The 23,971-nt window shown below is 44.1% G+C and overlaps 1 protein-coding gene across 5 annotated transcripts in view; it reads right to left on the bottom strand.

Moving 5' to 3' along the window:
* Window positions 1–23,971, bottom strand: part of LOC126295501 (uncharacterized) — a 305,004-nt gene that overhangs the window by 59,330 nt on the left and 221,703 nt on the right. For 3 of the 5 annotated variants that reach the window (XM_049988079.1, XM_049988080.1, XM_049988078.1), the window contains 4 exons: window positions 18,736–18,875; window positions 9,502–9,804; window positions 3,627–3,867; window positions 1,884–2,116 (listed from right to left, as the gene is read on the bottom strand). In XM_049988079.1, coding sequence (XP_049844036.1) covers window positions 1,884–2,116; window positions 3,627–3,867; window positions 9,502–9,804; window positions 18,736–18,875 — 917 coding nt within the window. The remainder of the gene's footprint in view (window positions 1–1,883; window positions 2,117–3,626; window positions 3,868–9,501; window positions 9,805–18,735; window positions 18,876–23,971) is intronic. The other 2 variants (XM_049988081.1, XM_049988082.1) reach the window with 2 other exon arrangements.

A 23,971-nucleotide genomic window follows, 5' to 3' on the forward strand; every position in this document is an offset into this window, starting at 1 on the left:
TGCAAGAATCCAATGGAAATAAAAATATCTATAGGCATTAGACCTATTGAATCAGCATCTAACTTCCAATATCACTACTGCAACGTGACTCACAACACAGATAAAAATAGATCGGAAACTGGGTAAGACCGATGCCATATAAGAAAATCGTCTGAAGAATCTTAAACGAGAAAAGTGGCAAAAGAATCGACACTAACATTTTCTAAAGTGACAGTGGTGCCATTTGTGCTGTATGGGCCGGACATGTGGCTAACAAATACCAAACACTCGGGTGAGGTACAGGAGTCACACACGAGACACCTAAGAACTGTGACAGCCTGCAGCGCAGCAGACTGGATACATTTAGACTCGGCAATGTGTGGACACAACTGAATATCTTTCAAATACAGTGGAGAATGATGGAAAACAAAGAAAGATGGTTCTCATGCCTGAGCTGAATCACAGGAGGTAAAAAGAAAAACTGAAATTTTTGTCCCACAGACGGAATCGTAGAAGAGACATCAGAAAATAAATGAAACAAAGAACACATCTTGCTCTGTGACCAATGGAGATAAGGTGCTTACTCTCTGAATGGTTTAAGAGACCACTGATGGCAACATACTTAAAAATTCAGACTGCAGAATGATGGGAAAGCAAACTTGTTGTGCACTGTTTAAAAGTCTATTTGAAGTGATATCAAACAATCGAAAATCCAGGATCGAATAATGACAGCACTATGAATATGATGGATTACTACTCACCATATAGAGTTGTTGAGTAACAGGCTGGCATAACGGAAAGCCTGTAAAAAATGTGAGCTTTGAGCGAAAAAGTCTTCTTTTAAAGTAGACAAAACACACACACACGCACACACACACACACACACACACACACACACACACACACACACACACACAAGCAGAAGTATGTAAAGGCAAAGAGTTTTTACATATGTCTGCTTGTGTCTGTTATGTGCAGATGGAAATGTGTGTGTGTGTGTGTGTGTGTGTGTGTGTGTGTGTGTGTGCGCGAGTATATACCTGTCCCCCCCCCCCCCCTCCTCCACCCCCCACCACCAAAGTAAGTCTTTCCGCTCCCGGGATTGGAATGACTCCTTACTGTCTCTCTTAAAACTCACAACCTTTCGTCTTTCCCTCTCCTTCCCTCTTTGCTGATGAAGCAACCGTGGGTTGCGAAAGCTTGAAATTAGTGTGTGTGTGTTTTTGTTATTGTTTCTATCAACGTACCAAAGCTTTCGTTTGGTAAGTTACAGAATCTTTGTTTTTAGATATATTTTTCCCACGTGGAATGTTTATTCGCACAAGCACAGCTCACATACGCATCACCACTGTCTATGGGTGCCAAGATTGGCGTCAGTGGCCAGAGAGAGTGGTGATGCGTATGTAAGCTGTGCTTACGCGAATCTATCTCTCTCTCTCTCTCTCTCTCTCTCTCTCTCTCTCTCTCTCTCTCTCTCTGTGTGTGTGTGTGTGTGTGTGTGTGTGTGTGTGTGTGTGTGTGTTTTTTGTGTACTTTAGAAGAAAACCTTTTGGCTGAAAGCTCACATTTTTTACACGCTTTCTGTTGTGCCTCTCTCCAAAGCAATATCAAGAACTTTTTGCAGAATGTAAATCCGTCAGAAACATAATTCTTACTAGCCGATACGTGATACAGGATTCGTACCAAAATACAATGACACTGAAACGGTGCAGGGATTCGAGAGGCCGCACACAAACATCCCACGTCTAAATCCACGCACTGCTCCGTACGCTCCAAATAACGATTTGTCACGGCGACCGTTTTGACAAGCGACAGAACGGCAGACGGGAGGCGGAGAGGGAACTCGGGCGGGATGGGGGAGGAGGAGGGAGGCGAAGACGCCGCACGCGGCGGACAGCACTCACCCGCCTCGCTACGTCCAAAGAGAGGGGCCTCGCGGTACTCACTGTCTTCGGCTGAATGCCGGCCACCTCGAGCAGCTGGGTGCCGCCCGCGGCGGGCCCCACGCCGGCCGCCGCTTGCCGCCCACCGCCCGCCACCGCGCCGCCGCCGCCGCCGCCGCCGCCGGCCCCCGCCTTCCCCTGGACGGGGGCGGCTGCCACCTGCGTCACGCTCTGCACACTTGCCTGTGCCAGCTCTGCGGACCCAGAAACGCCCGCGTTTGCTTAACCTCATCAACTTTTGTTCACTTTCCACACTAAATACAATGTAAGAACATTTGGCAGCCAGTAATACGTACTTTGTGTCGTACTGACACAGCGGGAGTCTCTTACCAAGTGTGTGCAATGTCTAACCATCTGTGTGCTATGTGTAAATTATAACACGCTTTATCCTCATCGTAATGGAACTGTGCCCACCAGTCCACATTGTCACGCATTACAGGTCCGGACTGTAACGTGTCAGCTGTCTTATTCAAAATATGTTACATGCCCGTGTGCCCACCTCGAATGTGTCGCACGTTAACAACAAAAGTGATGACTAACTGAAAACCTCAGCTGCCGACAGGTGCTGTTGATATACCTCGATATGGACAGCTGAAGATGTGTGCCCCGACCGGGACTCGAACCCGGGATCTGCTGCTTACATGGCAGACGCTCTAGCCGTCCGAGCCACCGAGGACGCAGACGAATAGCGCGACTGCAGGGACTTATCCCTTGCCCGCTTCCCGTGAGACTCACATTCCCAACTGTCCACAATTCTACATATGTATTGTACCTTATAGACATTTTCCCACCCACTCATTACTCACATACACTTTGGCCATTGCCATAAGAGCTGGAATGTGAGTCTCACGGGAAGCGTGCAAGGGATAAGTCCCTGCAGTCGCGCTATTCGTCTGCGTCCTCGGTGGCTCGGACATATAGAGCATCTGCCGTGTAAGCGGCAGATCCCGGGTTCGAGTCCCAGTCGGGGCACACATTTTCAGCTGTCCACATCGAGGTACATCGACAACACCTGTTGGCAGCTGAGGTTTTCAGTTAATCGTCATTTATTCCAGGGAAAAGCAGCACGGTCATCAACATTAACTGTTCTTTCGAGAACAATTTACTGTCTTCATATAACGAGAAAAGTGTTACACAACAGCACCAAAATTATAATGTTGAAAGCGTTACCCCCCCCTGTGCAAAAAGAGTTACGCATCTGTATCACAAGTGTAATGCATCCAAATAAAAAAAAGGTGTCAGCCCCACATTGTAATATTACATTTCTGAATCTTAAGTGAGTTACATGTTCAAGTGTGAAAGTGTTGCACACGTTTCTGAGTCTAACGTGTGTATTTTGAAATGAATTATATTACAGGTCTAAAGATGTTATGTGTCTACATCACTACGTGTTTTGTTTCTATGCGAAAAAGTATTTCAGTCCTCAACGAACTATATTGTGTGTCTGCGTCGAAATATAACTAGTAATACTGAGTTGCGAGTGGCTACACTCCCCTCATTTAAGCATTCCAAAATAGCATAACTGCTTAACTTGTTACCTCTGTTCTGCTCATCGGATGTGGCTTTTGCTCTGTTGCAGTTGACAATATCCTCGTTCCGAACAAAGTGTTTACCCGCATTTTGAAAAATTTAAGCACAACATTCTCTCAGCTTCTAACACTACTTTGACCGCCACTGCACCCAGGACGGGCCTCCGCTACTCACGGGAGTGCTGCTGCAGCTGTGGGGGCGGGCTCTGCAGGAAGACGCTCGCCGCAGTCGCGTTCGGGTCCCCGCCCGGGGCGCCCGGACCGCTGCGGCTGATGAAGATGGGGTTCTGCGCGGAGAAGAGCGCCGTGCTCGACTGCAGCGCGCCGGGCGTCGTGGCCGCCCAGGCGATGCCCTGCGGTAGCCCCGTCGTGCCCGCGAACTGCCACGGCGAGAACTGCATCGGCTGCGCCGCGCCCTGTCGGCAGCGGAAGAGACGTGTCACGCCAGCTGCTCGGCAGGAACTGCTTCGGAGTGTTCTGGCGCTTCGGTAGTGAAAGGGAGCGGTGCGGGCAGCACGGAGTGCCATCGTAACGAGTCAAATTGTACATCCAACTACTCACTGGACTGTTTAAGAGAAGTTGTCTACTGCTACCGCCACAACAAATCAGTGCCCCACACTTTTCTTGACTGCTGACTGTTTTGTGCAAAAAGTTGCAATTTCAGCTCTATAACTACATTAATGTGACAAAGATGTGACCCCGTCAAATCCTAAATTTCGAGAAGTTTATCCGTAAGCCACTATTTTCTGATACAATCCACCACTCCCCCTTCCCTCAAAACCATTTCCTGTGCTCCCATCTGTTACTCGCCAATGATTCGGTGGTGAGTGGTACGGAAGCAAAATCCTGAGACACACTGCACGTCACACATTATTTAACAAGCTTAAGCTCCGTACGTACAAAATAATTTACATTTCAAATTGTTAAATTCCAAAAGGAGTAGAACTGCAGACCATTACTCATGTTCAAGAGTTGGAACTCCCACTACTGCCAAGAGCAACAAATAAAAAATGTTAATGGTAGTACTTCTAGACTTCAGAACCACAGGTGCCTTCCTCAGAAGAATAATGTGGGCCCAGTCGGGTGACATTGAGGGGGGGTTGCTAATCGTAACCCGGGGTACGAGGGCCTCCATTCGTCCTCGTACCGTGTCAGTCACACTCAGCCTCGGTACCGGCTGACCAGTTTCCCCTCTCCGTGGTCTACTGACTACTATCTCTTTTTCCACTGAAGAAGGTAGCAATGGTGACAAAAGCTAGAGTACTAATGTCTTTAATCATTTCTGTCTCTTCAAGAATTTAACAGAATCCTCTGTCATCAACTCCACACTCTGATCGGAAAGTCAAAACAAACTACGAATCGTAAAGACTGAGAATTGGAGTGAGACTACTGTGAACTGTCACTCAGATGGTACACAGTCAAAAATGAACTCAGTAAATGGATCAGTATACGAGAACAGGACCTGCACAATAACTAAGAGTAACTAAGATTACAAAAAAATTTCTGATCATGCAATAATACACCTAAAATATTTGCAATAGAACACAGAAAACCACCTAAATGCCTACAGTGACCATGGCACTGAAAGTAAAATTTTCTCATCTAGGACTGCAAGCAAACCAACATCTACATTAGAACATTCAACTCCCAGTTACTACAGGCAAAACGTACCTTCTCACTACACGTAGCATGCACTACTGAAACTGTGCTAGCACACAGGCTGCCAGGAAACCTGTCAGGGCTTCCTCTCAGCTGAAAAATTACACTCCTTACATGGTTGTTGCAAGTGTTATTGTTTTCTTGCAGTTTAAATTCCAAACATCTGTACAGTTATTAATCATTTCCCACTAGCAAAACACAATGTCTTATTTTGCTCGGAGTGATTACCTGGAAGCATGTGTAAGCCCTCCAACAGTGCACAGTACCGAGATTACTACACAGGACAGCTGAAAACATTTCGGTCATTGACAAAAACTTATACATTCTCTGACCAAACAACAAAATTAATAGAAACACAAGTGTTTGTATCACTTATCTATGCATACATCCAGTGCTGCCTTTTTGGTGTATGGTAACTTTTGTGAAAATTGTGACACCAAAAACAATTTTCATTGCTGAAATTATCTTTGTACACTGTGATAACACACACACGATTAGCTTTACGGAACTGTGCACAACCAGCAGCTCTGATCGCTTAATACAGTACACAGCCATCACGTGTCACACTTTCTCCTCCAAGTGTCACAAGTTAAGGCACTCGATCGACAAGTGTCTCAGCTCGACAAGAGCCTGGGGACATTTGTTGAGACAATCAGTGCATATAACTTGGAGAAACTTGTGTCTGCAAGAACTTCCAAAAACGTGACGTCTGTAGTACAATCACCGACATGCGCGGTGCACAGGTGGGGTCAGGCAGTTTGATGAAGACATATCCCCCAACTCTCCACCGCCACTTCACAACAGCAGTGACTAAGAGTAAATCGTAGAAATTTGGGGATGTTCACACTCGTGTGGTCAGTGTCACTGACACTGCAACTGCTACACGAAACATAACTTCCTCTGGAATGTGCCGATTTACGTACAAACGTAAAGAGTAGACCGTTCACTTTGTGTGTGCGCACACACACACACTCACACACACTCTCTCTCTCTCTCACTCTCTCTCTCACACACACTCTCACACACACTCTCACACACACACTCACACACACACACACTCACACACACACACACACTCACACACACACACACTCACACACACACATACACACACACATACACACACACACACACACACTCACACACACACACACACTCACACACACACACTCACACACACACACACTCACACACTCACACACACACACACTCACACACTCACACACACACACACTCACACACTCACACACTCACACACTCACACACTCACACACTCACACACTCACACACTCACACACTCACACACTCACACACTCACACACTCACAAACTCACACACTCACACACTCACACACTCACACACTCACAAACTCACACACTCACACACTCACACACTCACACACTCACACACTCACACACTCACACACTCACACACTCACACACTCACACACTCACACACTCACACACTCACACACTCACACACTCACACACTCACACTCACTCACACTCACTCACACTCACACACACACTCACTCACACTCACTCACACTCACTCACACTCACACACACACTCACACACACACTCACACACACTCACACACACTCACACTCACACACACTCACACTCACACACACTCACACTCACACTCACTCTCTCTCTCTCTCTCTCACTTCCTATGCTACAGTGCTCAACTTCAGTGGCTGCTCCATATCCCACTGCTAAAAACTTCTCTGAGCTGTGAGGTTGGGTTTTAGGTAATGATACATTCCTTCACAACCAGCCCTTCCATTCGTTAACCTACTGTTCTCTCTGCTGTTGCCTCCTCCTCCCCAAATCCTTGCTCCTGCACCTTCTTCATTCCCTTCTCTTCATTCCAAACACCCACCCCACCCACCATAACCCATCAATCCAATCAGGCCACACCTCCACAACAATAAGTGAAGTATTTACTAGAGAAGAGAATAAAGACTGCTTCTTGTAGGTACTGTGGTATTTAACATTAATTTTGAGGCCACTGTGTTTTAAATTTGTTGGTAAGGTAACCTGCACATTTTTGAGGTTTTCTGACTGTGCAGATGATATACACAACATCCAAATACGGCATTTGTGACATTTTTCCACAATTTTCTGGATGTCGACTGTATGTTGGAGAGTCTAGGGCTCCGACAGAAGTACCAGAAGTGCCTTCTACCGTACCTGGTACGTCTGCCTGTGGGAGTACAGATGTCCAGATACTAGAGACACACACAGCAAAATATGTATTTTTCAATCTTATTCGAATAACAAACGTCGCACGTCTTCTCAGAGGATTCTTTCAGGTTTCGCACAGAGTGTAGGACTGGTGCATACGTAAACCCCTTCGCCTGCTGTGATTTTGTACTACAGTCCCCACTGCTGTTTACCATTCCACACCTCAACTGCACGGTGAGTGGCTACTTTCACTCTTTCTCTTGTTCATATTTAATATGTTATACCATCAATGCAACAGTCAACAAAGCTCATATACACCTTATGCAGCACACACTGGAAATTGACTGAGGCTGCCACTGAGATGACAGGAGTATCCTCATTAAGACAGACTCGGGCAGATCAGCGGACCACCACCGGCAGATAAAAAGAAGAGTACAAACCGTAGGACAGTCTCGGAAGACCGATTACCGGTCAACAAATGACCAGAAAAAAATACTTGTCATATAGTACCTCTGCAAGCACTTCTGAAAAGGTAAATACTTGGGTCTCATTGCATACTGTATCATTAATAGGCTATAAACAAAGCAATTAGCAAGATAACCTGAAACCAACCCACATGCAGTGCACGTGTGATGCAACTCGTCACTTTGCACAGGATGTGCTGGGAGAAGGACAACAGGATTGGGCCGATTCCTGCTCCCAGCATCTTCCCCAGTTAACTCACATAAACACTAAGTACAGAAACTGCAAAAAAAGTAACCATATAAGAGCTTGCTCACAGCTTCTATTACCATTTTACTTCACTCTGTCTACGGGCTCAGTCAGAGATGGAAACTGCGACGCTCTATCGAATGGCACTGCGCCATCAAAATCTGTGTGAGATTTGCAAAACTGGCTACAGAGGTGTCAGCTGAGATATTGCAAGTGTTTGAAAATGAAGCCCTATCAAAAGCTGCCATTTTCAGAGGGCACAAACACTTCGACGATATTTGAGATAGCGCGGAAGACAAACCTGTACAGGGCACCTGTAGTTGAGCAGAAATGAGGGCAAGCGACATGCAGTTGATGCATTGCAGTTAGACTTTTGGTTGTGTACTTAAACAATTTCAGATTGCACAGGAATCAGTTAAACAACACATCACACCATCACCACCCAGGATTTTTGGATGAGGAAAAATCTGCCACCAGTCAGAAGATTCACGACAACAGCAAACTTCGGAGCCAGAAACTACCCGGACTGGGACATCGTCACAACTCTACTACAGCTCACTACAGCCCCCGTGTCGTCGCAAGAGACTTTATTCTATTACCCGAGTGATAAAAAATCTCAAAGGACAACAAAACGAGACCCTACCATAGGTCAACACGATTTCTGTGTGCCACTCTGAGGACATTCCGGAAAGTGATTTAAAAAAGCCATGCACGCAAAGAAACATCTATGGCAGAAGGTGCCAGTGCCAGAGGATTGTATCAACTGTAGCAATATCTCTGATACATTCATTATCCCGGAATTTGACCTAAATACTTTTTATACCAATCCTGTATTCAGACAGAGCAGTGCACCATCACAACCAAAGAATGAGAAGCAGAGAGCAAACATAAAAACTGTAGAAAGGTTGACAACCTATATTGATCTTCCAGCACAATGCTACCTCCCCACTCGACAAAGGGTCATTACAGTGCCAAACTGCAAAAACATTCAAAAGGGAAAAAAATACTTGTCATACCACATGGATAATTATGTCATCAATTGCAAGCACTTCATGAAAGGTAATCATCAACACCACTACCACCACCACCACCACCACCACCACCCTGGCTCGTCAGCTACTACAATTATGACGGAGCGAATTTTTTGAGCAGAGCCAGGAATCTTCACATTCTGTATACAAAGCAATTAGGAAGATAAGCCACAAGGAATCTACACGTAACATACACGAGACACAACTTGGCACATCTCGCCAGAGATTCCGACATCACCGACTATTCTTTCATTCCCAGGATCCGTGCCCAGTTACACCGTGCCTGCAGTAGGTATACACGGCTACGACAGGAGTGACGAGCACCACAGACAGACAGAGGAAGAGAGAGAAGTTCCAGGACGACGAGCCCACGGTGGACGAGAGAGGGAAGGCGCGACAGAGGCGAGGTCCCGAGGAGAGGGGGAGCGGCAGCAGGGGGGGCGGGGGCGTCCCGAGCACCTGGATGGGCGACAGAAACTGGGCCTGTCCCGCGCCGAGCACCGAGGGGGCCTGCGTCGTCACCAGCTGCTGCGCCTGCGGCTGCGACACCACGAAGCCCGAAGACGCGACGGCGTGCTGCGAGTGTGGCGGTTGCTGCGCGTGGCCGTGGTGCGCCTGGCTCGCCGCCACCTGCCGCACCGCCTGCTGGTGCTGCGAACCGCCGGGTCGAGACGCCTGCAGCGCTTGCCGCCCGGGAGCCTGCTGGTACTTGCCGGCGTGCGGAGAGCGCCGACTGGCGGCCGCATTACCGCCGTACGCCGTCTGGAGGGCGGAGCGGCACGGGGGCGCGGGCAGGACAGACGCGTCAGTTCCGGGAGGAGGTGGCACTGCTGCGGGTGCGGAGGAGGCGGTAGGCCGGGATTGTGAGGGAGGGAAACTGTTCGGGTGCCGAATATGCCGAGACCCCTGTACGCCTTGCCTCGGATATTTCCGGAACGGTAAAGACGTCGGAACGAGTCGGCAGACCTTCAGATGTAGCGATAGAAAGTGACTGACTCTCCTCAAAGAGGGGACTGTAGTGGTACAAAACTCGACACAGTTTGCGACAAAATTTGCCACCACAGAGTAAACCGAATACAGAGGTCACAGACGGAAGCTGCAGGGAGGTACTGCCGAGTTACGAAGAGTTCCCGGTGACTGTAACGGGTCATCTGTCTCGGCCTTTGACCTTACCACATTATCTGCTCCTTTCTCCAAAACAGTCGTGCAGCTAGCTGTAATGATCATTATATTGTGAACGTCCTCATTTCGAGAGCCCTCGAGGGCCACTGTAACAGTACACAGTTCAATTTTCTTTATATCTCTGTCATTTCAATACCTCGGTGGATAGGAGAGCCCAGAGCATATCGCTCGCCTGTTTAGATACTGGCATCCGTCCAACATCTTTGGCAGTTCTGGAAATATTCGAGACCGGCAGGCTCGTAAGGTACCTGTCGCACAGTCGGGCGCGGCGAGGCAGATAAACGGCAGGCTCGACAGAGAGTCATTGCGACAGGTCAGATGTCCGACAGCGGACACAGAGCAGGTGCCAAACAGTACGACTACTGACAATACGTGAAGAGACAAATGAAGACTCCGTAGTGATAGGCAGAACATGTAACACTTGTGTGCAGTAGTAAACGACACAGGGGTTATTTTCTACGAAATGTACAATTTTCTCTCTTTCCACACAGGGCAGTGCTTTGGTAGGGGGTGCACATTTCTAGAAGACTCACACTACAGGTATGAAAAACCGAGGCCACAACATAGACAGGTTCGATACCTGCTCAAGAAGACGAGACACAAATTCGGTATCCCAGGTTCGACCTTTGTCAGCACCACAAGCGGCACGTACAGAACGGCAATCCTCAGTGTATGTCGTGCAGTTACAATTTCAGTGCGGTCGTGAGAATTCGGCTTTATCGTAGTCTCTGTGGGCGAACAGTCGGTCTGTCCCTTTGACACAACTGTGCCAGCTTCTCCTTTCTGCACTTCAGACTGACATCCCGTGTCTGGTGTGACAAATCCTGTCATAATGAGGAAAAAAAACGAGAAAAGATATTGAATCTTTCTCAATTTTACACCCCAAAAAACTGACCGTGCAGAGAACTTAGAAAAAGTTTTCCAAAATTTTTTTCGGAACAAATTTTACGAGCAGGCATTGCTCCTACGTACTGTCGCAGTTTTTACAGTCTCGATAGCTCTGACGAGTGGCTTCATCTCCAAATGGAAGTGTACATTTACTCCTGCAAATAGTGAACTAAATAAGCTGGTTTGTATATTAAAATGTCTCATCATCTACAATTACAATACAGCTGTAGTGAAACACTAAAGTTCAGTTCTCCATATTCTCACAACACAACTGAAACTTATTTGTGACACAGTGGCTCCACTACTTGACACAAAATCAATTTCGAGTGCATTAACTCCAGTTCCTCCGAGAAACTTAAAGCGATAACGAAAATGAAATACATCCGCACAGACTCAGTTTTGGGCAGAAAGCTCTTAACTTTCGGGCGCACACATACATGGACCATAAGGGAGGCCATACCACTGTGCCTATTTATTGTACATCGCGCAGTTCGTACCAGAGTAGAGGATCGGTGCAGGAGAGGTACAGTGTGGCAGCAGTGCTCACCCGGCCTATTAGGTACTGCGGAGACAATCGCCTCGTGGAGCGTGCGACAGCTGCGTTAGTGAGAAAGCTAACTACATACGAGCATGCACAGGCAGGGAGAGGAGATGTGGGCAGGTGGTAAGCCACTGGGACTCACTCGATGTACTGCTTCACCTCTCCTCCCAGGGAGGGCAAAGTGAGTTTTGACTCTGCTGCCACTGAGATCTTTTTTTTCTTACTGACAGAATCCCTTCTTTAGTAAGTGAAAAAATGGACCACTGTACTGCTTTGACAGAGGACACTGCAAAAGCAAATTTGCCAATAACTTTTTTTTTTATATGTCGAGCCCGACAGACTATTAAAGAATCTGTACGTGCAAGGATTTTCTCTTTTAACTCGAGTGCCACAGAACCTGATAACCAGATGGCAATTAACACTCCATCCAGAAATAATTTCATTTTTTTATGCTAAAGTCCACAGTTAAGTTAAACTTTTTGTTTGAACTCATTTTTCTTGCTACAGGTTGTATTTTCATCAGAAATAAACATTCCGTTTCATTCTCAATTAGCTAATTTTACCCTCTTGGGATTACTAATGGACACCACACGAAACAAAACAATATGTTTCTAGCATCTGTCTGTAACTGATATGCGACAACGTGAACAGCAGTTTGGAATATTTAGAAGTTTGGCCAACATTGTACATTCACGTGCACCGGCTTCTATAGCCAAAACAAAAAAGTGCCCAGAAATATCTTTGACAGTATGTGACACTCACAAAAAACATCAGGTCGGTATCACGTCAGTAAGCAGACACGAGCCTTTCTGCTACACTAACACTCTTCCACTGTCCTCGCTTTCAGTACTACAAAATGTTCCCTCCCAGTAGAAATACTGACTGTCCACCCTTTCGGGCTTTACCACTTAGCTGACTGACAAGGCAGAGTGCATGTGGGCTACTAAATCTACAAATTATTCTTCCATAGCAGTGACGAGCACGGATTATGCGGTCGGGACAGTCGGGGTGAACTGGCGAGGTAAAGGGAGCGGGTAGGTGGGGCGAACCTCTGAACAGTGTGCAGTAGCCCGGTGGAGTAGAGGAGAGGCACGGAAGTGGGTCGACAGTAGGCCACACTTGTCACCGCTCGACCCGAGCTTTTCCTACCACCTCCGATTCTCCCCCGTCCTCAATCTTCCTCCTCTCCCCCGAGTTCCATTATTTTGTGATTACATCTACCTCCTTGGACTTGCACAACACAGTTTAACAATAAGTATGTTCCTCTTCATGTCAGTCACCATTCCCCTCTAACACTGAGTCACCCCCAATCAAACACACACACTTCTCTCTCACTCACACTCCCTCCCGTCTACTTCACACTCAGTCCATTTCTCACTCACATTTTTACTTTTTCTCTCACTGACACTAACTCCCACTCTTACTCATGCTGACACCCATCCCACCACACTACCACTCACATCCCCCCCTCCCCCCCCCCCCCCAGGGGCCCTTCTTCCTCACTAAGACTTACCTTCCAATCTCTCTAACACTCACCCACTCACCCACTCACTCCCTCACTCACTCACTCACTCTTAGTCCTTTAAAACACATTCACTCCCAGTTTCACTAATGCTTACCTTTCAAACTCAGCCCACGTCTCATAAATAAATTTTCACCCACGCTCACTCTGACTCACACACTGAAAGCATCTCTAAAGCTAACTCACTAAACTTGATGACCTCTTTTCTGCTTGCCTGTCTCTCAAGGCTCCATTCTGCTGTAAGTGCTACACATCAGTAAGTCAATCTATTTGTCCACAATATCGAACAGTATATGTCAGTTAGATACATGTGGAGTTTTGTAAAATGTCAGACAGATCTAAAACCTCCATTACAACGCCCTTCGGCACACTTTACTTTGTAAATTCCCCATTGCTATGCTCGGTGGCTGTGTATTTGGATGCTTTGCAACTGAAATCCACTTGCTAATTATAGCGAAATGTCCAAAATGTATTCTGACCTTATCAATCATTTGTGGGGGAGATCCGGATGGCACAAATCATTCTAAGTCATCTGCTCCGTGCAAGAGCTTCAGTGTCCAGAGTTTCATTTACTTAGCAGCTACGACGCTACTGGAAGAGTGATGGTACCACAAAATCAGTATGTGTGAGTATACTTTGTAATATCCCACAATAAAAAAGCACCTCAAAACACCGTACACTGACAATTGTGTCTACCATACGAAGTACAATTCAGGGCAAAACAGCTGGTATGATACACAAAGTGTCCCATGTGGAACACTACCTTATCGACCGATACTTCCTATTGGAGTACAGCGTAAATCACTGATATGTGGGGCAAGTCTGAAGCGACCCAGCACTCCGTGGGATCTTAGAAAGTGTAACACCCACGAATAGCCCCAGTTTTGCTCCACCAGACTCTCACTCTACTTGGGTGCACAGACTATTTAAAAAGGGCATTTTCATTACAGTTTTGCACAAGGGGCACATTTTAAGAATACTTCTATTTTTCCTTCCTCTCGTGAATTTTTTTCTCCCTCCGGTTCAGTTCATTCACGTTCTCCAACTGTAAATCCCGACTGTCAATTTTTACTGTAGGAGCTTCTAAAGAGCTTATCTGTACTCTCTCTAAGTGTTTTTTTACTAGTCAGTATTCAGTCATTCTGCGATATGCCAAGTTACCGACGCTGCTCGGTAACAGAGCTACACCGTAGAGCACGGTTGACCCCGAACAGTTCCATCGGTACGGGTACGGCAAACGGGGAGAGAGTGGGTGTCCAGTGAGGGAAATTGAGTGTGTGTGTGTGTGGCGAGGTTGAGGAACTGGGAGCTTGTTCCAGCAGCAGCAACATAAAATAATAATGCAAAACAAAATTCATTACATAAGCACATGGGAGAAACTACAAACATGAAAAAAATAAATAAACAGCAAACAAAAAGAGAGGGGACAGCTGCTATCTCAACAGCACACTGCACCAGTAACAAACAGTAAGCATGCCAAATGCAGGGACTGCGGGCACTTACCTGTGGCACAGGTGTGAGACGGCGTGGCTCCTCGGGACAAGCCGTGCTACCTAACATTTCACCGAGTTCCAACTCGAGTAGCACAGCACGTCTCTTACAGCTCCGGACTGATATTTAGAAGGGTCCGGTTCAAATACTTGTCGACCTATTTTTATTTAGGTTTCCTTCAAGTTTGGCAAAACTGTCTCTGGCAAGTGCTATTCTTTCAATACTTTACGTCCGATCTCTAATTTAAGTGTGTCCAGCTGCATTGTACGGTTTCATTTAATGCTTTTAGTATCAACTTTTAGTGTCTCGATAAGATGTTACGAGAGGAACATCGTCACAAGTTAAATGTGGGTAACGGAATGTAGTTGAATCGAGCACTGATCCTGAGGGGACAAAAAAAAAAGAAATTTCTTACCCTCTAATATAAATTTAAGTGTTAGGATCTCTTTTGTCAAGCTATTTGTCTGCATTGCAGTCTTGTACAGAAGTGAAATGTTGACAACAAGCAGTTCAGAAAGGAGGGGATAGAAGCTTTTGAAATGTGGTGCTACAAAAGAATCATGAAGATTAGATGGGCAGATGGAGTAACTAATGAGGAAGTACTGAATCAAATTAGGGAAAAACAAAATTTATGGCACTACCTTACTAAGATAAGACAACAGAAGGCATGTTCAAATGGATGTACTCTCTCTCTCTCTCTCTCTCTCATCTGATCACTTCTTCTAGGCAAAATTCTTTTCTCTCCAATTAAATGCAGTACTTCTTAACTAGTTATTCAGTGTACCCAACTAATCTTCGGCATCCTTCGTAGCATCACATTTCCTGTATGAACTTTTTTATCACACACATGTCATTTCTGTACGAGGCAACCCGCCAGACAAATACCTACAGAAAGGTAACCAGCAAATAATCGAGGGCGTCAGGTGTAGGTTCTACTGTGAGATGAAGAAGTTGTGACAGGAGAGGGAATGGTGGGAGGCCGCATCAAACCGGTGAGGAGACTAATGACACAAAACAGTCTTTTCACAGCTTCAGTCACAATACCTATTTGTCAAATGCCAATTATGAAGGCAACACGAGCTGTAGGACCGTGTCAGATTTTTTTAATTTGGTTAACAAACTCCACTACATAGAGTAATGCTACACGATATGATTTACTTAATTAACGGTGTCTAATTATCGGCAGCTTTCAGCGAGTGCTCAGTTGCAGCTCCGGTTCTGATAAGTCGAGTCGGACGACTGGTATTTCACGGTGAATATGGCCGTGATTAAGGAGTCGCATTATAAGGCACCTCGGAGCTTATTTTTAGTTACTGGGCAACAATCACTTTACTGCAGGATCGATCACAGCATACCGTACTGCACACGAGACGACATGCGGGCCGAGGCTCACCTCATCTCGGTTTCAGTCAGTACCTCTTGGATGTACTCATTACTGTGTGATATTTCACTTCAGATTGTGGTGCAGCTTCCAGTTCGACTGAATTGTGGTATCAATGCTGTTTACTCTTCACTATTTATTCGCGGTATAAAGGAAGTACGCAGGCACAGTTGTGTTTGCAGAAAAAGAAGCAGTATAGTGATCTGTCCTCACAAACCTTTAAAAATGAAAATGGGAATGACGGAAGAGCGATATGAAGTTGCATAATCGACGGGTACCGAAAATGTGATGTGGAATGACATTACAACATTGTGCACAAAGAATTTAAAGATTTAGTTGACTACGAAAGAGCAAAAAATTACAACAATTGACATACGGAATTCGGTGTTCAGTACATGAAGAAAGACTGGGTGCCAAATTTGCAAGCATGGAGCCTGTGACAAAACTGGTGTATCCACTGTCAGCTGCAACAGATTTCAATGGAACTAAACGGAGAGCACGGAGACTTCATACATTGCTGCAGAGTATCGTGGTTAACTCGAGAGTCGTGCTGGGAATGATTTTTCTATTTAGAACCACCTATTACTGGGTTTATGAAGGTGAAGGAGAAGAGCAGGAATGAAAATTAGAACATTCAGAATGGATTGCAGGTCTTGCATTTTAAATGGATTTCACTACACAGCACCCACACTAAGACATTCCAAGGTGAGAAACAACTTCTTTCTGATTTGATAGGTATGTATTTAAAAACCATGTTATGAAAGGGATACATACATTTAAAAAAACTGTCCTTTTCCCTAAGCTCATTGGTGTTAAAGCAAATGCAAGTCTGGATAACTTATTGTGGCCTTCAAAGAATTACAAAGATACTTCTCTGAAAGTTTTGAAGACTCTGCCAATCTTGCATCTGTTTACACGACTGTTAACCATTTTGTTTGAAAGAACCCCTGTGCAATTGCAGATGGAACCAACTGATCTGCAACATAATTTGTGTTTAAATGACAAATCCCTTTATGCTGAAATTGTCCGGTAGGTCTACATTGTTATTCTCCAGAAGTTGTGTGTGTGTGTGTGTGTGTGTGTGTGTGTGTGTGTGTGTGTGTGTGTGTGTGTAAGGCTTTTTCAATTATGAAACTAAACAAGTCACGATTACATAGCAACCTGGGTATGAAAACCTGTGAAATTGTCCATATCTGGTTTTGTGTCTACAATCATTACCAGATGAAAATTATGCCTTTAGCATGCCAAAGTATGTAAATAGTACTGAAGATTTGTTTTGTTTATGATCTATGTTGTTGTCATGTGGAGTGTTACTGCACTGCTGTGAGTGATTTAAGGGAACCGTGGAAAAGTTACAGATGGATGGCCCGATTGCGAATCGAGAGTTCCGAACAGGAGTGCAGTGCGGCACCTCACTCGGTCGCGGACGAGTAGTGGTGAGGGCAATCTGTGTGCAGTGTGATGACAGGTGAGTGAGTGACTGACTGATTGATTGATTAATTCCTCATCTGAAGACTGGATCTCACAGCTACCATGTGTTACATCTTGGAAAACTGTACAGAGTCAACTTTCACATAACGAGGCTGGCAACTGTTTTATCAAAAGGTTTCCCAGTTTTCATGACTGCAAATACATTTCCTTCATATGTCATATCACTTAGTGGTGATTACTCTAAAAGTCAGCAAGAATTTACAGTTCTGTGTACTATTCTGTAAGTCGAAGATCTGGCCTCCCCTAAGAAATCGCTCACTACCGCTGCCCATCACCTTGCCATGTCATGTCTCTGTCCTCAAGTATAAGCCTCGCAGGAATACCCATCCAACTGTTGCCACTGGAATCTAATATCAGTGCTGATCTACCGCTCTGTCACTAATTTCTTTATGTGAAAAAATCAACATTACTTTACAACAAATGACTTTCACAGCTAAGTGACAAATTCTACAGCACAGATGCCCGGAGCCCGAGAAACCACAGACAATACTGGAGATGTCCGAGGTCCGTGACAGCACTGCAGGTGGCCATAGTTGGGCAGCAAACATCAAAACAATTCAGTGCACTTCTTCAGTAACCTTTGTATGACTCCACACCCAATTGTTTCTGCAAGAACTGTCAAAGAACAGATCATTCTCTTCAAATGACTCAAGTTGTGGGGAACTCCGTCATATTTCCTCAACTACTCGAGTAAATTCAATCTGCCCGAGATTTCTCAACTCTCCACTCCAATAACTTGTCATATCATGTTGATGGCATTACATCAAGTTTACAGTGAGAACATCGTAATGGAACGCAGCTAGTTCAATGCAGCAACAGTAAGGGCCAGGTCAGAAATGAGAGGCAGCCAAAGGCATTGAACTACTGTCCCACACCCCTTGCACAAGACTGCAGCTCTTTCTAACAGAATACTGCCTGATTTGAACCTCAGGAGGAACCCAGTCAACTGCAAACTATGTCAACATTGGACTAGTGAAAAACAAACACACACACACACACACACACACACACACACACACACACACCCCTTGCAGCACAAGACTGCAGCTCTTTCTAACAGAATACTGCCTGATTTGAACCTCAGGAGGAACCCAGTCAACTGCAAACTATGTCAACATTGGAATAGTGTAAAACAAACAAACACACACACACACACACACACACACACACACACACACACACACACACACGACTCACCTTCTGCACGTCAGTGGGCTTCCCCCCTGCCGCGGAGTGAGCCGGAAGGATGTTGGGCTGGTTGCTGATCACACCCAGCTGGCTGATTACCAGCGTCTGGTTCGTCGTCGTCGGTATCGTCGCGTAGCCAGGGAAAGATGCTGAAAATGTGAAGACAGTTTCTCAACACACAACACTATCCTCGAGCATCTCGACTACACACTACGGTCACACGGCATTCTCCGACTCTAAAAGAGCCCACACTTTGCCTCTGCTGCATGTGACCTTATTTCTTCAGAATGAGTCTTTCCACTCTGAAGACAAGTGTGCACCAATTTGATACTTCCTTGTAGTTTCTGTGTGGCACACTTCTTCCAAGAATGCTCCAACGTACACGTGAGAATTTCTGTCAAGTTTCGTCACCGAAGTAACTTTGACCAGTGCGTAGCTGACAGCTGTTTATTTCAACCACAACTGTGACAAGGTGTCAGTCACTGTCTGACACTAAACCCATCAGAGGACATCTTTGCACCTCAATCGGACAGTTTTTCTGTAACACATGCAAATGGTAGCATCACAATAAAATACTGATCGGTATCTCGAGACGGTCTCTATCACATGCCACCATTTGCATCTTTTCACAGCTGCAATTAAGATAAATAAAATATATCGATGAGTTGTCTGTGGATATTCTCGGGGGTCCTCCAGTGTCCAGGGGACAGCTCATCACATTTCTTTTTGCACATCAGTGACATTTCAGTTGTTTTACATTCTTGTAACTACCATTTCTGTGCTGACTTCCTCCCACTGTCTGTAGGTACCAATTCATGTAATATTGTTCCTGCTGTATTAAACCTAGTGATAGGCATAATGCCTGGGTCCTGAACTAACCCCTACAAAGTGCCGTGCCATCCTCATATCAAATCAAAAGTCAACCAGCAGATATTTTTGTAAAACAGTTTCTCCTATACTGTTTAATGGTATCCACTTACCCTGTGTAAAATATAAATAAAAAATATCTCAGCCTGTTCTTGGATGAGTTACAAAAATGGAAGAACAATGCAATACATATTTCTTTTTCTCAAAAGCAATCCAAAAAATTTAGAAAAAAAAAATCTACATCCAAGTTGAAACAAAAATTAGTCTAGTCTTTGGCACTCTGTAATCTTCAATACTGTGACCTTCTTCCAAACATGAAGACGGCAGGGAATCTGAGCTACCTACATATGCTAGCGTGGCATGCATGTGCAACATTCAGTGGTTTCATCACATCGAGTCTTTCCTAAGCTCACTTAGTCTGGATGCAAGCAGTTTTCACACAGTTTCTTTTCTTCGTCACTCGTGTCCTCGATGACTCTCCTCGCATCTCGGATACCTGCCGTAATACTAGATTGGGTATGACCAGTGTCTTAGCTGTGCATTGGCACAACACTAATTTTTTTCCTCCTTCATTTCAGCCACACACTCTGGAACACACTACTTGGTAAACTTTGTCTTGCCCGTAGACACTGTGCATTCAACCAGTTACTACTAACATATTTTCCTCGTCTGTAAACCCCAGCTGCCTGCCTTCTGTGCCACATTGTTAATACTACCCATGCACTTCTCATTCCTGTGTCTATCCTCCACTTGTCTGCTGACCCTAACACGCTATTTACTGCTCTTGTCTAGACCTGTGAACTTTTTTCCACTTTTGATCCCTTTTCTACTGCAGTCACACCTTTCTATAAGATATTGTCCACATTGTACAAAATGATTACAATACAGTAAAAATACAGTAAATAAAAAGGAGAGAAGAGGATGATATTTTAGAGTCTACTCTAAGGAGAAAGAGGAGTCAATTTCAGATGCTTCTAAAGTAAGGGCTTTACACCACTGATGACATTTTTATTATGTAACAGTGGCTGCAACTGTTTATTCAGATTGAATCCATCACCAAGAGAAAGTTGTTCAAAAAATTTCTAATTCTTTGATGATACTAAGTCTGCTCCCTTTCGTACCTGTATGCAGGATACTAACATTATGAATTTCTTTAGGCTTATGGCCTGTAATCAATAAATTATCAGCAAAGAACGAGTTACACATTTGTAACTTTTTTTCCTAAGAGATATTCTTAATTGCTCATCCTGTTTATTCTATATAATAGGCTGGATGTGTGTCACAGCTAATTTTAAAGACACCTGAGTTTTTTAAGGGAGTACGCACAAGTTTCAAATCGTGAGTAAGATTATTTTTTAAGCTATTACTAGTACAAGATACTACTCTACAGTCATACTTGTTTTTGGGAAGACACTGAATCCTGTAAGATACAGGTGCTAAAAACAGCAGTGAAAAAAGTTTTTCTTTTCATTACATTCGCTATTAGGAGTGTTGGTTTGGTTATTGGTTATTGGTTTTATTTTCCAAAACATTGTCCACTACAACTGGTTTGTCTCCATTAATGACTGTCATAGTTTTAGTCAAATATATCTCAGCATCAAGATTTTCATCAGGTAAAAAAGTAGAAACAGCTCTATGGATGGAAGAATGCAAAAAGGCTTTTTTGTGAGGGTCTGTTGAACAGGGAAGCACTATTTGATCAGTGAAGGTTTACTTGAGAAAAATATTGAAAGACACTTTGTTATCAACTATTGTTAAGGTTTATTTGTGAAAATTATTGGCAGATACTTTGTTACCGATTATTGTTAATATTAGATCTAAATAATTTAACTGACAGAATTCATTTTTGAATGCAGATGTGACAGTAATGTTTTCATGATGTTCATTAAAGATTTTGATGAGGTGATAAATGCTATTATTAGGCCCTCTCTAAATAATTACAATATACCTCGAAGGTGAAAGTTTTCCCCTAATGCATTTATGAATCTGTCTGCACGGATACCAGCTAATGGATTACCCACTGCAAGACCATGAGTCCAGATACAACTGTCCACTGAAACTCAAATACTCTTATTTGACTACTACTTGAAGTGAGTTCATAAAGTCAGTAATTTGATCATCAGAGATTATAAAGATGCATTTCCCCCCCCCCCCCCCCCCCCCTGCAATATCTAAAGTTGCTCCCACAGATACATGCATGTGAAGGTTTTATATATCAAACAGTAACTGCTTGGTAATTTGATCACAATGTGAGGGTTTCATTTTACTAACAAGATGTTGACAGTTGGGAGCTGAATAAGGGAAGACTTTTTTTTTTTAAGTTATGATGAACAAACTTTCCTAGGTCATGGTAAATGCTAGTCATAATAATCGAAATCAGCCAAATTTGATATTCTGTTTTGTGGACTTTAAACTGAAAAGGTAACTTTGGAAGTTGAGGGTTAATGTTAACCAACAGTCTTTCATCAAAAGGTCCGAGTAGAAATTGTGCATCACTAATTGCGGATCCAATTTCTCATTGAAAACTGGAGTGGTGTCCTGGTGTAGTATGAAAATACTACTTTCCTCAGAAAAGTGTAAATTTTTATTTACGCACTCCTGCTTGCTAGCAACAACTAAGGCACTGCCTTCATCAGATATCATTATTAATGCCCCATTTCCTTTAAATATCAGATTAATGGTTTTAATTAATTTCTTGTCACAATTAACTGTACTTTGAAAGCCAGCTAAATATTTGCTTACAATATTGCACACATCATGTGCTATTGTGGTGTGGTGAGAATATTCCATTTTTATGCTTTCATGACCACTTTTTAGATCTGTAGTCAGATTTTTGATAACATTTTGGTCAAATAAATTAGGCATAACATTATACTTCAAAGCTTTTATCAAAAAAGAAATGAGTTCAAGGTTTATAACACAATTTTAAATGAAACATAAATTTTACAAATGATGAAGTTTCCTACATGTGAGTACAATCTTCTCATAAACTTGTCCAGCATAATAACCCTCTATCCTTGGTTTTTCTCTATGTTAATTGTTTGGATTTTCTCACGAAGACACCCACAGTCAGTGTCAAAACCGGGTTAAAATAAAATACTGTCACAACCAGTTTGCTGTATTATACCTATCATATTCTTATACGGTTGCTGTCTCACAGCCACGTTCAAAATTGCAAGACACAAGCCGATGTTTGTCCTACTCCTGTTTATTTAGAGAGCTGGTATTAGTCTGAAAAAAGAAAAGCGTTGTTTTTTTTTTTTTTTTTTTTTAATCATCGTGTAGTGGATACATCTCTCAAGACTGCACAACAGATTACTAACAGACCAAATGAGCTTTACGAAGTAGAAGTCTACGATTCTACAGAGGAACACTGACTTTCTGACTTTGCACTCAGGGGTTGAAAGGCTGGCATCCTTTCCAGAAACCTATCATCAGATCAAGAAATAGGAAGACAAAAATTAATTTTGCTGCAGGACACTGCAAGTGGACAGTAAAAGATTGGTGCAATGTGGTGCATAGCATCAGAAGAACATTTAATTTGAAGTCTTCCAATGGGTGTCAGTACATCTGTCCATCATGTAGGCAAATTATACAAACCACACCGCCAGTTTGTACAGAGAGTGAAATATGGAGGTGTGCGAATTCTTCTCCTAGTGCACACAGAGGGTAATGTGAAATGCCCTTACTATAGGGACAGTTTACACCGACATACACCAGAATGCTTATGGCACGAAACTGTATTTTTCAAAATGATAGTGATCCAAAGCACCACTGAGGAAGTGTACGAGAATGTCTCGAGAAGTAAAAGATAAAGGCTCTAACATAGCTCACTCAGAGTCCAGATTTAAATCTGATAAGAGTGAACGTGAAAGCTACTGGACAGACAGGTCAGCTGGAGAGAATACCAAAATGTATGAGGTTTCTATGTAGTTCTACAGCACAGTCGTTTCCCACGCTGAGGGCTAGCGCCGTGCGGCAGTGCTGCTCTGCTGTTGCTGCCAGATTACTGGATACTCTTCACGTTTTACTGTCCCCGTAATACACATCAATCGAATGAACACTGCACTAGCTAATTCGGGACTGCCATATCAAATTGGTGCATAAAATTGTGCTTAAAAAATAATTTTGTCTGCAATGGCAAATAAACTGACACTTTCTGTCAAGCACACGAAAGACCCGATGAGCAATATCTGTCTGGGGTGACTTCAGCTGCACATTCAAAAACTGAAATTGCAAATATCTGTGGAAAAACCGGAGGAAAAGTAGACGGCAACTCTTAGGGTGGACACCCTGCACACGTGCAGCAGGCTGAAGAACAGGGCCGATAAAAAGCTGACAGAACAGTTACTGCCAGATACTTTCGAGCACCGCTGCC

The sequence above is a fragment of the Schistocerca gregaria genome, chromosome 11, assembly GCF_023897955.1.
Source record: "Schistocerca gregaria isolate iqSchGreg1 chromosome 11, iqSchGreg1.2, whole genome shotgun sequence".
Classification (NCBI taxonomy): domain Eukaryota; kingdom Metazoa; phylum Arthropoda; class Insecta; order Orthoptera; family Acrididae; genus Schistocerca; species Schistocerca gregaria.